This window comes from Monodelphis domestica, chromosome 6 (genome assembly GCF_027887165.1).
Source record: "Monodelphis domestica isolate mMonDom1 chromosome 6, mMonDom1.pri, whole genome shotgun sequence".
NCBI classification, from domain to species: domain Eukaryota; kingdom Metazoa; phylum Chordata; class Mammalia; order Didelphimorphia; family Didelphidae; genus Monodelphis; species Monodelphis domestica.
In genome coordinates, this window is record NC_077232.1 from 303,770,453 (window position 1) to 303,789,101 (window position 18,649).

The window sequence follows — 18,649 nt, forward strand, 5'->3', positions numbered from 1 at the left end:
CTGTGACATCCCAGAATACCTCTGTACAAAACTAACCCACGCCTTCATGGGTAAGTTCCTTAACTGTCCCCCCACCCCCACCCCCAATATTTTTCAGCTTCCTTTTCTCTTCCCTCACTAGGCTGTAAGCTCCTTGAAGGCAGGAATGATCTTTCTTCTTTGCTTTCAGTTGCACTACAGAGCTTAGCACATTGTCTGGGACCCAAAAAGTGCTTTAGGAATGCTCTCTCCGTGGTGATTTGTATTCTGTTGTATGCAATAGTGTTGTTGTTGTTGTTGTTAAAGCCCTTACCTTCTGTCTTTGGATCAGTAATGATAGCCTTGTCTTCTAAACCCCCACATTTACCCTTGTCTTGGGGAATTTGCCTTTAAGAAAAAATCTGGGACTGGCCCTCGTCCCAAATTGAACAATAAGCCATCCAGCACCCTTTGAGTACACTTTGGACAGAGTAAAATCTTAAGGTTTTTTGACTTCTTAGTCTCCTTCTTTGTATCTGGTCCTCCTGGGTGTTCCAGCCTCTGGCTACAACCTCTTTCCCAAGCCTCCAAGAAACAGTCAGTTGTTCCTCCTTGGCTCAACTCCAGAATATATAAATATACTCACAAGTTCTTTAATTCAGAGGAGATTCTGGCTATTGGTGTCTTTCCTGGAGACAGTGTTCCCAGAATCCCAGAGTGTGGGCACTGTGTCATAAGAGCATTGTCTCCCTTCTCCTGATTGAAGACATGTTCTACTATAACTACTTTGGTGGTTCTGTGTTTTTTCAGGTTGATAATACAAAGCATCAATTCTAAGAAAGAAGGGAGGTAAGGGCAAGACAACTGGGGTCAAGTAACTTGCCCAGGTTCACATAGCTAGGAACTATCTGATGCTAGATTTGCACCTGGGACCTTTTGTCTCCTGGCTATACTATTCTATAATGGTTAAATTGGTATTTTGACTAAGTAAAAAGAGTTATAAAAAAGTGGTCATCAATTCCTTAGGTCAGGAAAACTGTTAGCAGCTTTTAACAATTTTGTTTAATTGGAATATTAGTAAAAAGAGAGAAATGTGGAAGGGAAAGAGATAAGGAGACTGTCTAGTTTACCCTAAATGCTAATCTGATGAAATGAAGCTCATTCCCAGAGTTCCAATTTCCACGTGGGAATCCTAGTCACTCACCAGCAAGCTAGACAGGATTCAGGATGAGATCCCAAAGCAGAAAAATCCTCATGAACTAAGCTCACTGAGACAGCAGTGAATTGAACAAGAAAGTCCTGACTCCAAGAAGCTCCAAAGCTGAAAGTTGAAGTCCCGAAGCTAAAAATTCCAGTTGAAAAGCCCAAAGCTCCCAGTTGAAGTCCAAGTCCAAAAACTCCCAGGAGCCATCCTCCAATGAAAAACTCTGCAGGAGAAGCTCAAGGAGCAGAGACTCCAAAAAAGAACTCCAAAAGAGAAAGTCTCAAGGAGATGTCCCTTGGACAGGAAGTTCAGGACTTTTTATAGTCCTCTTTCCACATCACTTCCTGTACCTTCCTTAGTGACTGGTAAGGTACTAAGTAGGGGTACTTAAGTTTTTGATTGATTAACTTAAAAGTTGCTCATTGATAGACAAAGAGAGTTTGATTCACTCTTCACAATTCCCCTTGTGATTCTTTGAGAGACTAGTCTCCCCAGGGAAGCATTTAATATAATTAGCTTATACCTCTAAAGATCTTCTAGCTAAAGGTGCATACAATATTACACTTTCTAAGAGGAAATTATACTAGTTGGAGATAAGAGGGAAATAAAAGAGAGAGAACAAAACCAATATTTGCTAGGTGCATTGACAAAAAGCCAATTAGGGGGCAGTCCCCTTTGGCATAAGAGTTTACATTCAGTGTAATGGCCTTCTCCATTAGTGGCAATGCAGTGATCCTGAACAACTTGGAGGGATCTACGAGAAAGAACACTATCCACATCCAGAGGAAAACTTGTGGGAGCAGAAACACAGAAGAAAAACAACTGCTTGATTACAGGGGTCTAGGGGATATGGTTGGGGATGCAGACTCTAAATGATCATCATAGTGCAAACATTAACAACGTGGAAATAGGTTCTGATCAAGGACACATGTAAGACTCAGTGGAATTATGTGTCAGTTATGGGAAGCGGTGGGGGGAGGGGAGGGAGGGAAAGAATATGATTCTTGTAACCAAAGAAAAATGTTCTAAATTGACGAAATAAAATTAAAAAAAAGAGTTTACATTCAGAATAAATGTGTTCAACCTTTAGTCCAATTAATTACATCCTAAAGTTCATTCTGGATTTTCTGATGCAGTGTAGGTTTCTTTATGGCACTTTCTCCAAACAGTTCATTTTCTTGACTCAAGGAGTTAGTGAGCTTTCCCTGAAATTTTTCTCAAAAAATTTTGTCTTGGATTTTACAAAAATTATAGAATACTGAGCCACCTAGCTGCCCTTGTTGTATGTAATATTAATAGGAATTTGATGAGCCCTTAAATGATTTGCAGGGACTGAAACTGTTACATCACCTTCAAAGGCTTCTCACAAAAATACTCTAGATACTGTTATAATGAACCAGTAAGAGCCAATGGAATCACAAACAGTAACAGTTAATCCTTTTTTATGAAGTCTGTCAGAGGATGTCATTCTGTAGGAACTATTAGCAGTAAGGGCTGAAGAGAGAACAAAGAAGTACCTGCCTAAGTAAAAGGAACTGATTTTCCCAATAGACTTGGGTCTTAACACTTCTAACTTTTGAAGAAACAGGAAGAGAATTTTGGGGCAAAGATGTTCATTGGTATACCGAGAGGCCTGAATGGTGGGGTTAGCATTCTAGAAGTGAGAAGTCAGTGATTTTAATGATGGTTAAAGTGACTTTAATTGTGAGCTTGCTCATAGCTTATATGTTATAGTCTTTTGTGTTGGTTATACTGTTAACAGATAGTCTAGCCATAACTCTGATGTTTATTTAAGGTTAGTAAAATAGAGTATTTGATGTGGAAAAACAAATGGTTAAAAATGATGGGAAAGGTTTTTCCAGTTTAATAAAAAATGACTAAAATGGGATAGAGGCTCAGAGTTGATTTATTTATTAGTGAGAGATTGTTGCAACTTCAGTAATTAATGAGCAATATCAGAACATACCCCTTGATGCCTTAGAATCCAAGATGCAAGAATGGATAAAGAGCCAGTAGCAGAGACAGGGGTAAGCACCCCATTTAGACAATATTTCAGATATGCTGGCTTCTAACCCTCAACCCATTACATTTCTCTCTCTCCTTTCCAAGCTAAAAACACTACAACTTCATCTGATCTTGAATTTGTTTCTCTCTTGGTCACTGTGGACTAGTGGAAAGAACTATTTGTGTGGAGTTAAGAGACTTGATTCTCAATACTGGGCTTTGGCCTCACCCCCTGTATGACATTGGGCAAATCACTTCTCTTCTCTATGCCTCAGTTTCCTCTTCTGTAGAATGGAAATAATAACAGCATCTATCTTACTAGATGATCTCTGAGGTGCTTTCCATCTATAGATTCTATAATCCTATCTCTTCATAGCCCAAAGCATTTTGTTCACCAATCTATCTCCAGTTGGGCAGGAGATAAAGTACTGGGCCTGGAGTCAGGAAGCCTTGAGTTCAAATATGACCTTGGACACTTACTAGCTGAATTACTTTGGACCAATTTAATTAATAAAAAATAACTAAAATGGGATGGGGGCTCAGGGCTGATTTATTCATTAGTGAGGGACTGTTGCAACTTTAGTATTACCTTGAGCAAGCCACTTACCTGTTTGCCTCAGTTTCCTCAACTAGAGGAATGAACCTAGAAGCAAATGGCAAATCACTCCCATATCTTTGCCAAGAAAACCCCAAACGAGGTTAAACAGAATCCAACAGGACCAAATAACAAAGATATGCCTCAGTGTAAGAAGATCGGTTTGACTCAGGGGATTTTAGGACTGATTTCCAAGGAAAACCACTCGGATGTAGAATTCAGAGGACTTCGATCCAGACTCGTGTGGCCCAAGGCTTCTTAGGCTCGGGTCTATGGATCTCTAAGGGGGCCTGTGAGTTTGGATGGGCAAAAGCCACATCTTTATTTTAGCATCATCGGTTTCCTTTGTCCATGTGAGAAGGGCCAGTGGATTTCATCCGATTGCAGGAGTGAATGACCCCTCCCCCTCTCCCCTCCTCTCCTCCCGCTCCCCTCCCCCCCCCCCCCAAAAGATTAAGAGCGCTCGACACGACCGAAGGGGAAACAGCGCGTAGAGGCAAAGGCTGGCGGAAAGGAACCTCAGCAGAAGTTCTCGGAGTGCAGGACGGCCCGGCCCAGGGAAAAGTTTCTCCCGGGCCAGACACCGTGTGCTCCAAGCTGGCGCCGGGGGCATTACCCTGTCAAATCTGCCCAAGCCTTAGGGCTGTTCCTTTCCTGCAGCCGGTGCGCAGCCTAGCGAGCCCGGCCTCTGGGCCCCAGGCAAGGCAAGGCTAGGCAGTGCTAGGGGGGCCGGGGGCGGGGGCGGGGGCGGGGAGGGAGGAGAAGTGACGCCGCCCCGCGGGCTGGCTTGGGGCATTCACCCAGCCCCGGGACATCTCTGCGCCTCGCTCCCTCTCTCCCGGGCCGGCGCGGGCCCAGCTGCTCAGATTTGCCTCCCGCCCAGACTGCGTGGGGTCGGATCACCGAGAGCGCCAGGAGCGCACGGGCCCGAGGCGTCCGCTGCCTCGCGTCCTGAGGCCGAGAAGGAAGGAAAGCTTCCGGGCCCGAACGGGAGGGTCGGGAGGAGGCCGGAGGGGGAGTGTCGCCGCTCGCCGGGACCGAGTTTCACGTGGCTCCCGAGGCCGGGCGAGCGCGACTTGGGGCGGGGCGGGGCGGTGATGGAACCCGAGCAGTCTGGGGAGGCTCACTAGCTAGTGCCTCCAGCATGTGGGTGCCACTGCGAGGCTGAATGCGAGGGAGCGTGGCGTTGGGAATGTGCTGGCCGGTCGGGGAGAGCTTTCGGCAGTGAGTGCTCCAAGCCGCAGGCGTCTTCGGGGTCCCACCGAGCCCCGCCGAGCCCGGAACCAGCGCCGCAGCGGGAGACTGGGGGGCCGCGGACTGCACGGGAACCAGCTGGCTGCCAGACTGGGGGGCCGCGGCAGGGGCCGCGCCCCTCTCCGGCCGGCAGCTCGGGGGGCCGCGGAGGCGGCGGCGGCGCCGCCAGGCCCGTCCCGTGGCAGCAGTGTTGGCATGGCCGCAGGCAGCATCACCACGCTGCCAGCCCTGTCCGGGGACGGAGGCGGCGGGGGCGCCTTTCCCCCGGGCCACTTCAAGGACCCCAAGCGGCTGTACTGCAAGAACGGAGGCTTCTTCCTGCGCATCCACCCCGACGGCCGTGTGGACGGCATCCGCGAGAAGAGCGACCCGAACAGTAAGTGCTGCTGCCGCTGGCCCTTTCCCGGCCCTCACTACCCTCTAGACCCCCCGCGAGATGAGCTCAGGATCTTCTAGGCCCCATCCCCTTCTTGTCAGCTAGGTAATCTGAGGACTTGCTTCGGATCGCAGCCACTAAAGGAACACTCCCTGGCTCGGAGTCCTGGCACTGGGGCTGCCAAATTCCGGGCTTTTCTGCCTCTCCATCCTTTCCTCCTGCTTCTCCTGTTGACCTTGGCGGCCTCCCCCTTCGCTCCCCAGGCTTAGTTTTGTCTCTTCCCTTATTCACTTCTCCAACTCATCTCCATTTCCCTTTGCTCCAGAGGGATGCGCGCTTTCTTTCCTCCCCGACCCTCCTCGGGGTTTTCAAAGTTCACCACCTCCTTCCTCCCTGCCGCTGAGTTAGACGGCCCTTGTGCTTGCTTTGCGGTGTGGACTAGTTTCCCTTGGTAAACCAGTTCCCCACTCCCTAGAGCCCTGGGTGCAACCGCAGCCTCCAGAGGACCACTTCTGAGGGGACGGACTACCTGTTGCCCTTCGGAGTGTTTCCAGCTGATCGCCCCTCTGGGGAAGGGGGAAAGATGCTGCCCTAGGGAGTGGGCTGCCCCTGGGAAGTATGCCCAAGTTGATGAGCTTTCACAAGAAAGGAAGACACAACTCTTCTCTTCGTGGCGTTTAATCCCGAGGCTGAGCCGCGTCGACCCCCCCCCCCCCCCCCCCCCCGTGCTTTTCTGAGCCAGACAACCGTTAGGAAGTTGATGTCTAGCTCAGGCTTTTTGGAATTGTTGAAAGCAGAAAGAGTAGGGAAATGGACTATGTTAGAGGTGTGACGGAGCACGAGGGGGACCCGGCCCTTTAAACGGAGCCACCAGTCATCTGTTCGAAAATTCTCAGGGATAACACGAGTCTAAGGAGAAAAAATGCTCCGTCTCTTCTGGTAGTGCTATTGTTGGGGGGGGGGAGGGGAAGGGGAGGGAGTTTTCTTGATGAAGATACTACAGTGGCATTGAGGCAAATAGAGGTTGTGACTTGCCCAGGGCCATACACCTAGTGTCTACAGCCCGAGGATTTGAACCCAGGTCTCTCCAATCCAAGTGAGGCATCTAGCTGCTTCCTGGTATTGCAAATCTGGGAAAAACAAAACAAAAAAACTGCTAGGTACTAGAAATACCTGTTAGCTAGCAATCCTGTCATTCCCTCTCAGTCTGTCTGCTTTCCTGTTGTTTTGGCAAAAGTAGAAAAGCTGAACATGCTCCCAGCATTTGGGTATTATTAGGCAGCAGAGATGAGCCTTTTTTGGCCCTGCATTTCTTATTTTATCCATGTGATGCTTCCCTGCTCACCTTCCAAGCCAGTTAGGTATCACTTGGGTCTTAAAGAGCTGTCAAGGGTCAGGAGAGCTTAATGAGTCACTACGGCCCTTTCCCTCTTTCCACTGCCCTCTGAAACCCTTCACTTTCACACTGGAAGAGAGCTCAGGGGTCATCCTCTTCTTTTTGTAAGATGGGTAAACTGAGGGCAGAAAGGGAGCAGGACTTGCTTAAGGTCGCAGCTGCTAAGTAGCATGACCTGAATCAAAACCCTGGCTCTTGACTTTTCTGCTTTGGATACAAAATGAGACTTGAATTTGTTTTCCAAAGATCAAACCTTTATTGAGTTCCCGACACTGGCCAAACATTGTCCTAGGCACTGGGGGGGTACAGATACGAAAACGAGGCAGCCCTTGGCCCAAGCTGAGGGATCCTGTTCCACTAAGGGGATACAACACATATCATGGTGTCAGGGCCGGGGAGGGAGAAGGCACAGTGATGAGGACTGCCAGGAGGGTCATTGCTGTTGCTGGTGAGAAGCAGGGCTGAAGGCCAGAGATTGGTATTGGCTAGGCCCTGGGACCTTGGTGGGAATAATATTTTAATTGTCAGCAATGATGAATAACCGTTGGGTAGCCCATAAACTCCATTGGTTTCCTTGAGATGTCAAGAGAAGTTAAGGTCCCCAGCATGCTGGGAGGTCCTTGTTCATTTGTGAGAGGCCGCGGTTGCATGGAGGCACCTCCAGACCCACTCAAGCATGAGTTGGACAGGATGGCCACCAAGGTCTTGACCAGCAATCACATGAGATAGGGGATGCTCCATGGAGTGGGAGGGCCCCTTGGAGATCTTGTAGTCCAACCCCTTTGAGCCTCTCCAGAGGGAAGGATAGGAATGGCACGGGGCCAACAGGTGGAAGGAGGCCAAGGGGGGTCATGCAGGAGAGTCTTAATAAACACTTCGTTTTCGGTTTTGCCCAGGGCCAACTCTGCTTGGCCAAGGCCAATCCAAGGAGCTCTTTCCTCTCTGGGATCACTTCCCAGTACTTCCCTCCTTCGGAGGCCCCAAGCAGAGCTGGCAGGTTGACTTGTGAAGGCCTCAGGGAGGCTCTGAAGAGGACGTGCCAAATCCAGGTTATATCTTGGAGTAGAACAGTCTGCTTTGATTTGGGCCTTTCCGGGCTGGTCTGCAGGAACAGCCAACTGAGTAGCTGTTGCCCAGGTTATTAACATCCTTTTTTCTGCCCAGAGGAGGAAATGGAATCTCCAGCAGTCAGTCAGTAAATATTTATCAGGCTCTTGTTATTTGCCAGGGTCTGTGCTGAGTAACCCTGAACATCCAAAGGCAGGAACACAGTACCTGCTCTACAAGTCCTCCCTTTCTGATGGGAGAGATAGAGGGAAATTGAGGCCCAGGGAAGGCAGTGGGGAGGGAGAGACCCGACAACGGTCTCCCAGAGAAGTTGGAGTTTGAGCTGTGTCTTGAAGAGAGCCAGAAGGCAGAAGTGAGTAGGGAAAGCAGTCAGGGCTTGGGGGACAGCCAGGGAAAAGCATGGAGTTTGGAGACAGAGGCCCAGCGGAGGCGAGTAAAACATAAGAATATAATACGCAAGAAGTGATAAATAAGAGAGGGGACCAGAGCACTGCTGCTAGGCTTCTTATATGACCTGATGCTGGGGCTGGCCTGGCTCAGCCTTGTCTGGATCTGTTCTTCTGAGTCAGCTAGGAGATGGAGGGATGGAGAAAGGGGGGATTTGGGTAGGTGGGGGGGGGGAGACAGGTGAGAGGAAGAAGATGGAGAGAGGGCGGGGGAGAGAGATGGAGAAGGAGTCAGATCCTGGAGAGAGAAACAGAAAGAGGGAGGGAGAGTTACGGAGAGAGAGAAAGAGAGGGAGAGAGATGGAAATAGAAAGGGGGAAGGGGAGAGAAAGATGGAGAGGCAGAGAGATTGGAGAAAGACATGGAGAAAGAGAGGGAGAGAGATAGAAAGAGATGGGGAGAGAAAGGGGAAAGAGAGAAGGAAATAGAAAGAAAGGGAAAAGGGGGGGGAGGGAGAGAGAGAGAGAGAGAGAGAGAGAGAGAGAGAGAGAGAGAGAGAGAGAGAGAGAGAGAGAGAGAGAGAGAGAGAGAGATTCATTCTGAAGTGTTTCCTGCATTTAAGGCATTTGAGTAGAGCTGTGGGGAAGCAAGAGGCAAGCTAGTCCCTACCCTCAAGGAGTTGCTTTCTAATGGGAAAGGGCGTTTGGCCAGAAGCATGATGGGTAGACTGGTGTCCTGATTAGGTAGTACAAAGCTCACCTCTCTCTAAGGTGGGAATGAGGGTGGGGATGGTGGGTGGGAGCCCAGACTGAAGAGCCCTGCTTTCTGGTGGGGTGGGGTCCAAGAGGTCCAAGAACAAGATCCTGGGGAGGCCTCTGGAAGCCTGGGAGGGAGTGGTGGCCTCTCCTCTCCTGGCAAATCTCTTCCAAACGTGTATGGGGTTCATTCATGTAAAACATAGCCCTCATTCTCTGCCCTAAAATTGCGCTCACATACAGCCATTCAGAACAGAGAACATTTTCTTCCCGGCAGCACGTAAAACATGTGGCAGAGGTAGTACATGAGATGTGTGCTCTGTGTGTGTGTATGATGTGTGTGTGCACGCACCGGGGGGAGGGGGCATTTTCCTATGAAATTTGTTCCAGATGTCCTTGTTTAGGAACAAATGGAGTCAGTAAGACTTGCTGGATTGGTCTTTGCTCCTCTCCTGGGAGGTACCTGGGGACTGATGCCCTCATGTCCTACTGCCTGACCTCCTGACGCGTGTCCTGGCGCCCAGAAGGAGCCGGGTCTGCCAGGCCAGATGCAGTCTATACCTCAGCAATCTGCTGGCTTTAGGGCCAGTACCATTCCCAAGTTCCTGGGCATTTTCAAGATGTGTTCATGCCTTGGAAAGCCCAGTCTGGCTTGGGGATCCTTCGGGGGAGTGGCTTTGAATTTGTCTTTTGTGCCACCCTCCCATGCCCTCTGAATTCCAGCCTGGCCCGCTTTCGATGGTAGGTATTCTGTGCTTGTAGATTTTGCCTCCTCTTCAGAAGTGAACCTCTCCTAACTCAGAACCCCCCCGTGGGGCTCTCTGAGGACCTCCAGTCGTGGGGTGGAGAATGGGGACAGACCATTTGCCCTCTTTGGCTGGGAGAACTTTGACTCAGCCAGTGTCCTATCTGTAAGCAGCTCCTTGCACGTACTGGTTCTTAGTGGGCTCTTTAATTGCTTCCTTCTGAGTGGCCATCCCTCACAGAACCAAGGGAAACGCACTAGCTCTGCTGGAGTCTTCCATGGCTTATTTGACCCCCTGTGAAGAGCTTTTTCTCCCCATGGGAGACTCGGTTCTTCATCCCCAACCAAAGAAGACAGAACAAAGAAGAGCAAAACTGATGATGGACTTTCACCGGGGTTCCCTCAGGGATTCTGTGAGATTGGATTTATTGTTGTTGTCATTGTAGTTGCACAGAGGAAACCATTGGAGGTGACCAACTCCTGACTTAGAGCCTTTGCCTTTGAATTTAACATGCTCTAAACAAATGGAAAGGATTAGGAGTTCAGTGGATGGAGAGCCAAGCTCAGAGGGGGGGGTGTCTGGGGTTCAAATCTGACCCCAGACACTTCCTAGGTGTGTGATCCTGGGTTCCTCATTGCCTAGCCCTTACTGCTCTTCTGCCTTGGAACCAATACTTACTATTGATTCTAATATGGAAGGGGAGAGTTAAAAAAAATTAATAGGATTTATCACAGACCCACATATATGGGCAGCTTGGTGCCACGACAGAGAGAATGCAGGATTCGGGTCAGGAAGATTCAACCCCCCCCTTTATTTTATCTATCTATCTATCTATCTATCTATCTATCTATCTATCTATCTATCTATCTATTCATTCATTCATTTATTTATTCATTCACTTATTTATTTATCCATTTATTTATTTATTTTTTTGTGAGGATGTTTTATTTTGCCAATTACATATAATAAGAATTTTCCACATCAGTGTTCTGAAGTTATATGATCCAAATTGTCTCCCTCTCTCCCTTCTTCCTTTCCAGAGAGAGTAAGCAATTTGATCTGAGCTGTACATGTATTACCATGCAAAACATATTTCCATATTGTTCATTTTTGTAAGAGAACTATTAGATAAAACCAAAATCTCAAAATAAACACCCAAATAAACTTAAGTGAAAAATTGCATGCCTTGATCTGCTTCTGACTCCCACAGTTCTTTCTCTGGAGGTGGAGAGCGTTCTTTGTGATAAGTCCATCTGAATTGTCCTGGATCATTGTATTGCTGAGAGTGGCCAAGTCTATTACATTTGATTGTCCCACAATACTGCAGTTACTCTGTAGAATGTTCTCCTGGTTCTGCTTATTTCACTCTGCATCAGTTCATGTAGGGTTCTAGGTCTTCCCAGCTCTTTCTGAAATCATTCTGTTTATCATTCCTTATCGTGTAATAGTGTTCCATCACTTTCATATACCATAATTTGTGCAGCCATTCCCCAATTGATGGGATCCCTTTAATTTCCAAATCTTTCCCACCACAAGAAGAGCAGCTATAAATATTTATGTATAAGTAGGCCCTTCCCCCCTTTTAAAAAAATCTCTTTGGGCTATAAACCAAGTAGTGGCATTACTGAATCAAAGGGTAAGTACAGTTTTATAACCCTTTGAGCATAATTCCAGATTGTCCTCCAGAACGGTTGGATGAGTTCACAATTCCACCAACAATGCATTAGTGTCCCAATTTTGCCACATCTCCTCCCACATTTATTATTTTCCTTTTCTGACTATTGGTCAATATGATAGGTATGAGGTGGTACCCCAGAGTTGTTTTAATTTGTATTTCTCTAATCAGGATGGATTTAGAACATTTTTTCATATGATTATTGATTCATATTGATTTCTTCCTCTGAAAATGGATTGTTCATATCCTTTGACCATTTGTCTATTGGAGAATGGCTTCTATTCTTATAATTTGACTTGGTTTTCTCAATATTTGAGATATGAGGCCTTTACAGAGAAATCGATTCATCTTCTTGAGTTAAGTCTGACCTCAGATGCGTCACAGCTGTGTGTCCCTGGGCAAGTCACTTAAACCTGTTTACCTCATCTGAAAATGAGTTGGCAAAGGAAATGGCAAATTGTTCCCATATCTTTGCCAGGAAAATCCCAAATGGGATCGTAAAAAGCTGGATATGACTGAAATGACTGAATATATAAATATAGACATTTTAAATATATGTATATATACACACAATATATATACACAGGTGTGTGTGTGTGTGTGTGTGTGTATTTTCCCTCCTGGAATCAAAGCTGCTATAATAAGAATGCCATGGACCATTGTATAATATTTTAATACTTTAATATCAAATTTATATTTTCGACAATGTTTCTCTACATGTTGCTGCATTTAATCTTTGTAACCAGCCAGTGAATTAAGCTGCCTGATAAGACTAAGGCACTGAGCGTCAGCTCTTTGAGGCCATACAGTTGTAAGATTTGTAAAAAAGCAGGGTCCCTAGTTGAAGACCACCACGGGGCCCTTTGGAAGTTTAGTAGCCTATGGACTCTCCAGAAAATAAAATATGATGGAAACCAATTCTATAACAATAAAGTACCAAAATCTATTTTTAAAAGTGCTCCCAGACCGCCTCCCCAGCTCAAGAGCCTCTGTTCCAAAGGGGTTGGCAGCCTGGGAGAGCAGAAAGAAGACAGAAAGCAGAACACCGGAGCTTTGTTCACAAGTCTTCTAACCGGAGAGCCTCAGCAGCGATTGTCCGTGCCTTGGTCCCGTCAGACCTGGGCAGCTACGTTCCTCGCACTCTCTCCAGGGCAGCTCTGTCTTCCTGGGGCTCAGAGATCCTCCTTCCTCTGTGCCCTCCCCCACATACCAGGGGGTCCAGATGGGCGTTACTTAGCATGCACACTGCCTTTCTGCCGGGTCTCCACCAGGGTCCCCATGGGGGCTTGCAATTGACGCCAGCCTTGGTGCCAGTGGCACACCAGCCTGCGAGCAGAACGATCTCTCGGCCCCGATGGTGGTGTTACAAGGGAATCACTTTAAAAGACTGATATATATTAATTTAAGGTCGCCAAGGAATCAGCTATGTAATTCCTAAATGAAAAACTCAAGTCAGCCGTCACCCTTTTTGGAGTTTAATTACAATAGGAGCAAGAAAGGAATTAGAGATATATATATAGAGAGAAAGGGGAGAGAAGGGAATAGGGCTTAAATACCCCCTCTGTTTAGGCTGGGCCAAAAGGCCCAAGCCCTTAGATAGCTGGGGCAAAGAAAAGAGATCAGTCCCTTTCACTCACGTGTCCAAAATGGAGAAACAGTCTCAGAGGCCCCCACTTTCAGCTTCCTTCAGAGCAAGCTCCCTCAGAGCCCAGGAACCACACCGACCAAACTCAATCCTCTCCCCAGTCTCCAGACCCTCCTATCTTTAAGGACACCATCCAAGTTGCCTCCCCTCAGTCCTCACATCTACCAATCACTCTTCATCAATTTCCCTGTCAATGGAGGCTCTTGCTTAACCCAGGACCGCCCAGAGGTTTCTGGCTTTTGCACATGTCTGTTGAAGGTCATATTTTCAAATGATTAAATCTATACTCCTTTGCTACAGCCCTTTCTAAATCCTGTTAACTTGAGTATGGTAGAGATTGAAATAATTAAATTTTGATCTAGGCTGCAGCCCTTACTCAATCCTGTTAGGACTGAATAGGGTGGAGATTTATTCCAAGTATCTCCATTGTATCAATTCTAAAATCAATCAAGACTCAAAGAAATTCCTGTTCTATGCTTAAGCATAGGTCAAAGTCCTTTCCATTGTTCAGCAAAGGGTTTCTGTCCTAAAGTAATCTTAAGAAGGGAAGAGAAGGAACCTCCCATGCCAATGGAGTTCCCATTCCAATAGACTATCAGTAAGAAATTTTCCAAGTATGAAATATCCCAATGGTGAAATTTCCAACATTTATAAGTCTAAGGAATTTTGAGGTTTACAATCCCCCCTGATGATCATTGGGAGACTAGTCTCCCCATTGATCATTTAACATAATCATTTTGTAGTTCTAAATTCACTTCTAACTAAAGAAATATTCAATTTTCTAGGAGAAATTAGAATAGTGAGAGAGGAAATAGAAAAGAAAAGAAAGCAAAACCAATGTTTGCTAGGCGCATTGACAGAAAACCAAATTAGGGGCAGTCCCTTTTGGCATAAATGTTACAATAAATGTTCAATCAAAAGTTCAGTCCAATCAATCACATCCAAAGTTCATTCTTGATCTTCTTGATGAAGTGTAGGTTTTTGGCATCTTTCTGCAACAGTTCATTCTCTGGATATAAAAGTTTCAAGCTTCTTTCTTGAAGATCTTTTCTCGAACAAAATCAAAATCTTTGAAAATTTTTTATAACAGTAAAATCTTAAACAAAAGTCTTGGATTTTTATAAAAATACAATCTCAAACAAAAAAAATTCAAAAATTCTTAGATTTTAAATTAAAATACAATCCCCCCTGAAGTAAGTATTAAAAAAAAAATATCAAGTTTAGCTCAGAATGCAATGTTCAGTTATGGGGGTGTATGTGTCAATTATCAAAAGAATAGAAAAATAATCAAAAACATAAGAAAAATTCAAAATAGGCCTTGTATAGGTCCAGTTTAAAGTAATTTCTATCCCACAAGTATGTAGGACAGAATACAGTAATATTTCACTTAGCCATTTGTAGCCAAGACTACAGGAAGTTGCCATAATATAAGAAGGAAAGAATTAGAATTCTATTTTGATGGGGAAATGTCATTCCCTCGTCTGATTTTTTTTTTTCAGAGATATAGGGAGCCAGCATGATAGTCAAGCTTTGTACTTGTTTGAGTACTTCAAAAGGAGTGTAGATACAAGGAAGTCCTACGACTTAAACATAAGTTAAGCGTCGCAACCTTGAGTCTCACTTTAATATTTCATGTGTGCTCTATTGACACTATTCAGGTTTAGTCTGTGCTCCTTGTTTTTATCCCTTTTCCTGGAATCAGACACAAACATTAATCACAGTCCTATAATATTTTATCAATAAATGGCAGGTTCCCATAGTTTAAAGCTTTTAGGCATATGTTGATATTATAGCAAGAGTATATATATTAACTTGTATTACTGCAGGGAAAAAAATAATATTAATATTAATTATGTGTACCTTCAGTACAAAAAAATGAGAAAAAAATCAAATATTCTGATCAAAAAATAAAAAGAAATAAGAAAAAATAAGGAAAAAAAATCAGTAATTCAATATATTCTTGAAAAAAAACATCCATTTGTCTATGGATTATTATCTCCAATTCATATGATAAGATAGAGTCACAATTCATATGATAGGATAGAGTCAATCAGTCTCAGCAGAAGATGCTTTCTTCACATGTGAGCAGTGAATCCAAGAGTCTCTTTCTCCAATCTTTATAGATGTTGGAGTAGTTAATAATATTTGGAATGGTCCTTCCCATGAAGGTTCAGTTGCTCCAGTTCGCTTGAAATTCTTGATATAAACTTTATCTCCTGGGTTCAGGTCATGCAGAGAAAAGTCTAATGGTCCAGCTTGTACTGCAGCTCCAGATTCATGAAGTTCACGTAATTTTTGAGGTTTACAGTGGCAGTGGCAGCATCGGACCCCCTATCAGCCCCGTGGAGCACGCAGCAGCGAGCCACGTTGTCTCCTCTGATGGAGGGGACAAAGCAGGCGCTGGAGGGCTCTGCTTCAGAGAGCTGCCCCGATAGGTCTCAGCAGAGACGAGGGCGAAATGGCTTCGGGCTGCTCTGGAGCTCAGGGAGGTCTGCATTGAGAGAGCCATCAAAGCAAGGGAGGCAATGATGGAGGGAACGGCGGCGGAGACGGTGGGGCAGGGTGCTCTGGCGGCAGATGTCGTCCGAGTGCCCCAGCTTGGTGTGAGTGGGGAGGATGGAGCTGCAGGTCGGGGCCAGCCAGGACTTCATCCCTGTCCAAACGCCTCATCTTTCTCAATCTTTATCGGCCTTCCTCACCCACCTTTTAGCTCCCTTACAAGTACCTTCTTTCATTAGAAGGCAAGTCAGCCCTTCGAGGGCAGATCTGTAGAGTGCCTCCTAGTAAATGTTCAGCCATTGCAGTCCTGTCCAACTCTTTGTGACTCTACTTGAGGGTTTTCTTGGCAGAGGCACTGAAGCGCTCACTTTATAGATGATGTGAACAGTGAGGTGACTTGTCCAGGGTCACACAGCTAGTAAGTGCCCAACATAGGATTTAAATGCAGGTCTTGCCGGACTTCAGGTCCAGGGCTCTCTGAGCCACCGAGCTGCCCTAAATCTGCACACGCACGCCTGCATGCATGCAGAAACTCCTTTGTCCGAGTGGAGAGCGAAGGAGACGTAGAGGAGGCGGACAGAGGAGAACAGGCGCAGCCAGGGCCTGGAGGAAAGCTCTCCCGCTGGAAGCCAGAGGGCTGGGTCCAAATCTTTCAGTGTCTTTCGCATTAGACTCTGTTTTTCAGGATCTCCTCCCGACATTCCCAAGTGGTCCTCCAGGAGCCCCCCTGTGATGATGGCTTTCCCTGCGTGTTCCCCCTCGCAGATCAGCAGGACGGCTCGCCCGGCTGAGCCCTTCCGTCCTCCCCAGCCCCTACTCGGATCTCCCAAGCGGGGTTCGCCTTGTTCTAAAGGGGCCTGGAGCCGAGGAGACCCGAGTGCAATGACATCAGCGACAGTGTGTGGATGTGTGTGTACACGTGTGTTTGGGGGGTGTGCCTGCCTTCAGTTGCATGGGGTGTCCTAGGCAAAGAGGCTGCAGTGGTTTGCTGTTTTCTTCTCCGGTTCATTTGACAGATGAGGAAACGGAGGCGAACAGGGCCAGTGACTTGCCCAGGGTCATGCAGACCTGAGTGTCTGAGGTTGGAGTGGCGCTTTACTCTAGAACCTAGCGTTCTATCCACTGCACCACCTGGCCATCCCAAACGCCAGTTCGGTAACTATCCCACCAAAAAGCCAAATACGTTGCTTACATACACATATATTCCTCTGGGTGTAAACATGTCCACTTCATGTACAGATCATGCACAGACACACCCAGAAATATAGGCATGTCTAAACAAACATGCTCGTGTCCAGAGAGAGGTCTGGAGAAGTACATGCAGTTTGGCGTGTGCGTGCGTGTGCGCTTATCATATGTGGTGTGTAAGGTGAACACTGTCGGGAATTGGGAAGCCCTCGCCCCCCACTTTGGGCAGTCAGCCCAGCCGTGGAGCAGCACGATGGGTGTGTCAGAGACCGCCCCATCTTGGGTGCCATTTCTTAGCTGAAGTCACTTGGCAGGTTTCCTGTGCCACACCCTGAAGTGCCTTTGTTTTGCTTATAAAAGTTCAAACAATGGTGAAGTCTAGTGGCCTTTCCTGTCTTCCTGGATTGTTTGCTGGCTGCCATGTTTAAATAATTCAAGAGTTCAGCTTGGCGCAGCTGCAGGGCCCAGACCCATCTGTTGTCAGTTTATTAACACAAGACCTGTGTGATTCCCACCTATGGACTTCTCAGAAACAACTGCTCAGTCTTTTGTTTTGGGTCCAGAACTCTGATTTATATTCATATTAGCCCAGCCAACCTTGAGACTTTGAGGTTCCCTGTCATAGACTCAGGTGGTCCCTGCTCGTGGCAGAATTTGAATCCAGGGCTTCCTAGCAGAAGCTGGCCTTCTCTTCATTGCTGTGCTATCTCTGACTTTTTACTTTACTCTTCCCAGTAACGGTTCACTGGAAAGTAAAGGGTTAACTGGAAAGTGAGACTTCTCACTTTAATAAACCTCCCCAGCTGTGTGATCCTTCATATACAGAATCGAAAGCAATGTGACAGAGATTTGTCAGTCATACAGGAGGAGGCAGGAGAGACCTGAGAGGCCATCTAATCAACTCCCTTCATGTCCCCATTTGAGGTTTTCTTGGTAAAGCTACTGGAGCAGCTTGCTCTTTCCTTCCCGAGCTCATTTGACAGATGAGGAAATGGAGGCAAACAGGATAAAGTGACTTGCCCAAGGTCACACAGCTAGAAAATACCTGAGACTACATTTACACTCAGGAAGAGGAGTCTCCCTGACGCCAGACTGGGTATTCTATCCACCACGCCACCTGGCTGCCCACCTCCTTCATTTTCCAGATGAGGAAAGTGTCTGAGAGAGGGTCAATGATTTCCTGAAGGTCTACACCACTCAAAAGGCAGGATGCGAACTCTTCATTCATGGTCCAGTTGTTCATCCTTCATTTTCAGAGGTCCAATGACAGATATCATGAGGGAGGTGGATTGAAGAGAGGCAGAGACTGTCCAAAGGTGTTCACCACTCTGCACTGTGATGCCTCATGGCCACACTCCATGTGCCAGGGACTGTGCTGGGGATGTGCAGATAAAAAATGAAACATCCCTGCCCCCCAGGAACCTACATTCTACTGGGGGATGCAGCCTGAATAGACAAGTACGGACGTGATGGTGACAAGGATGAGAGAAGCCAGAGAGTTCTGGGAAGCTGTTACTGAGTGCTGGGGGACGAGAGCGGTCAGAGTGAGTACCAGCAAGGCTTTCATGGAGGACATGCCAGCTGAGCTGAGCCTTGCGGCAGGATTCAGAAAGGTGGTAATAAGGAGGAGGAAGTGCATTCCAGGCTGAGAACAGTTCCTGGTCTACCGTGCTGATCCATCAGTCAGTCAGTAAATACTTAGTAACTGCCTACTCTGTGCCAGGCACTGTGGCAAGGGCTGGGAATACAAGCACAAGAAAGACAGTCGTCGTCTCCATCAAGTAGCTTACAATCTAAGGAGAATGACAACATAGAAAAGACAGAAAGCTACCCCGAGGAGGAGTGTGATGGAGATGCCAGTCAAGAGGCAGGTAAAGAGGATCAGATAAAAAGCATATGA

At 46.7% G+C, this 18,649-nt stretch overlaps 1 protein-coding gene across 1 annotated transcript in view; it reads left to right on the top strand.

Annotated features, from left to right (window-relative positions):
• The first annotated feature begins 5,182 nt into the window (after window positions 1–5,182).
• The window catches only part of FGF2 (fibroblast growth factor 2), a 59,072-nt gene continuing 45,605 nt past the window's right edge, over window positions 5,183–18,649 (top strand). Inside the window, exon 1 of the mRNA NM_001033976.2 lies at window positions 5,183–5,391. Coding sequence (NP_001029148.1) covers window positions 5,211–5,391 — 181 coding nt within the window. The 5' untranslated portion in view covers window positions 5,183–5,210. The remainder of the gene's footprint in view (window positions 5,392–18,649) is intronic.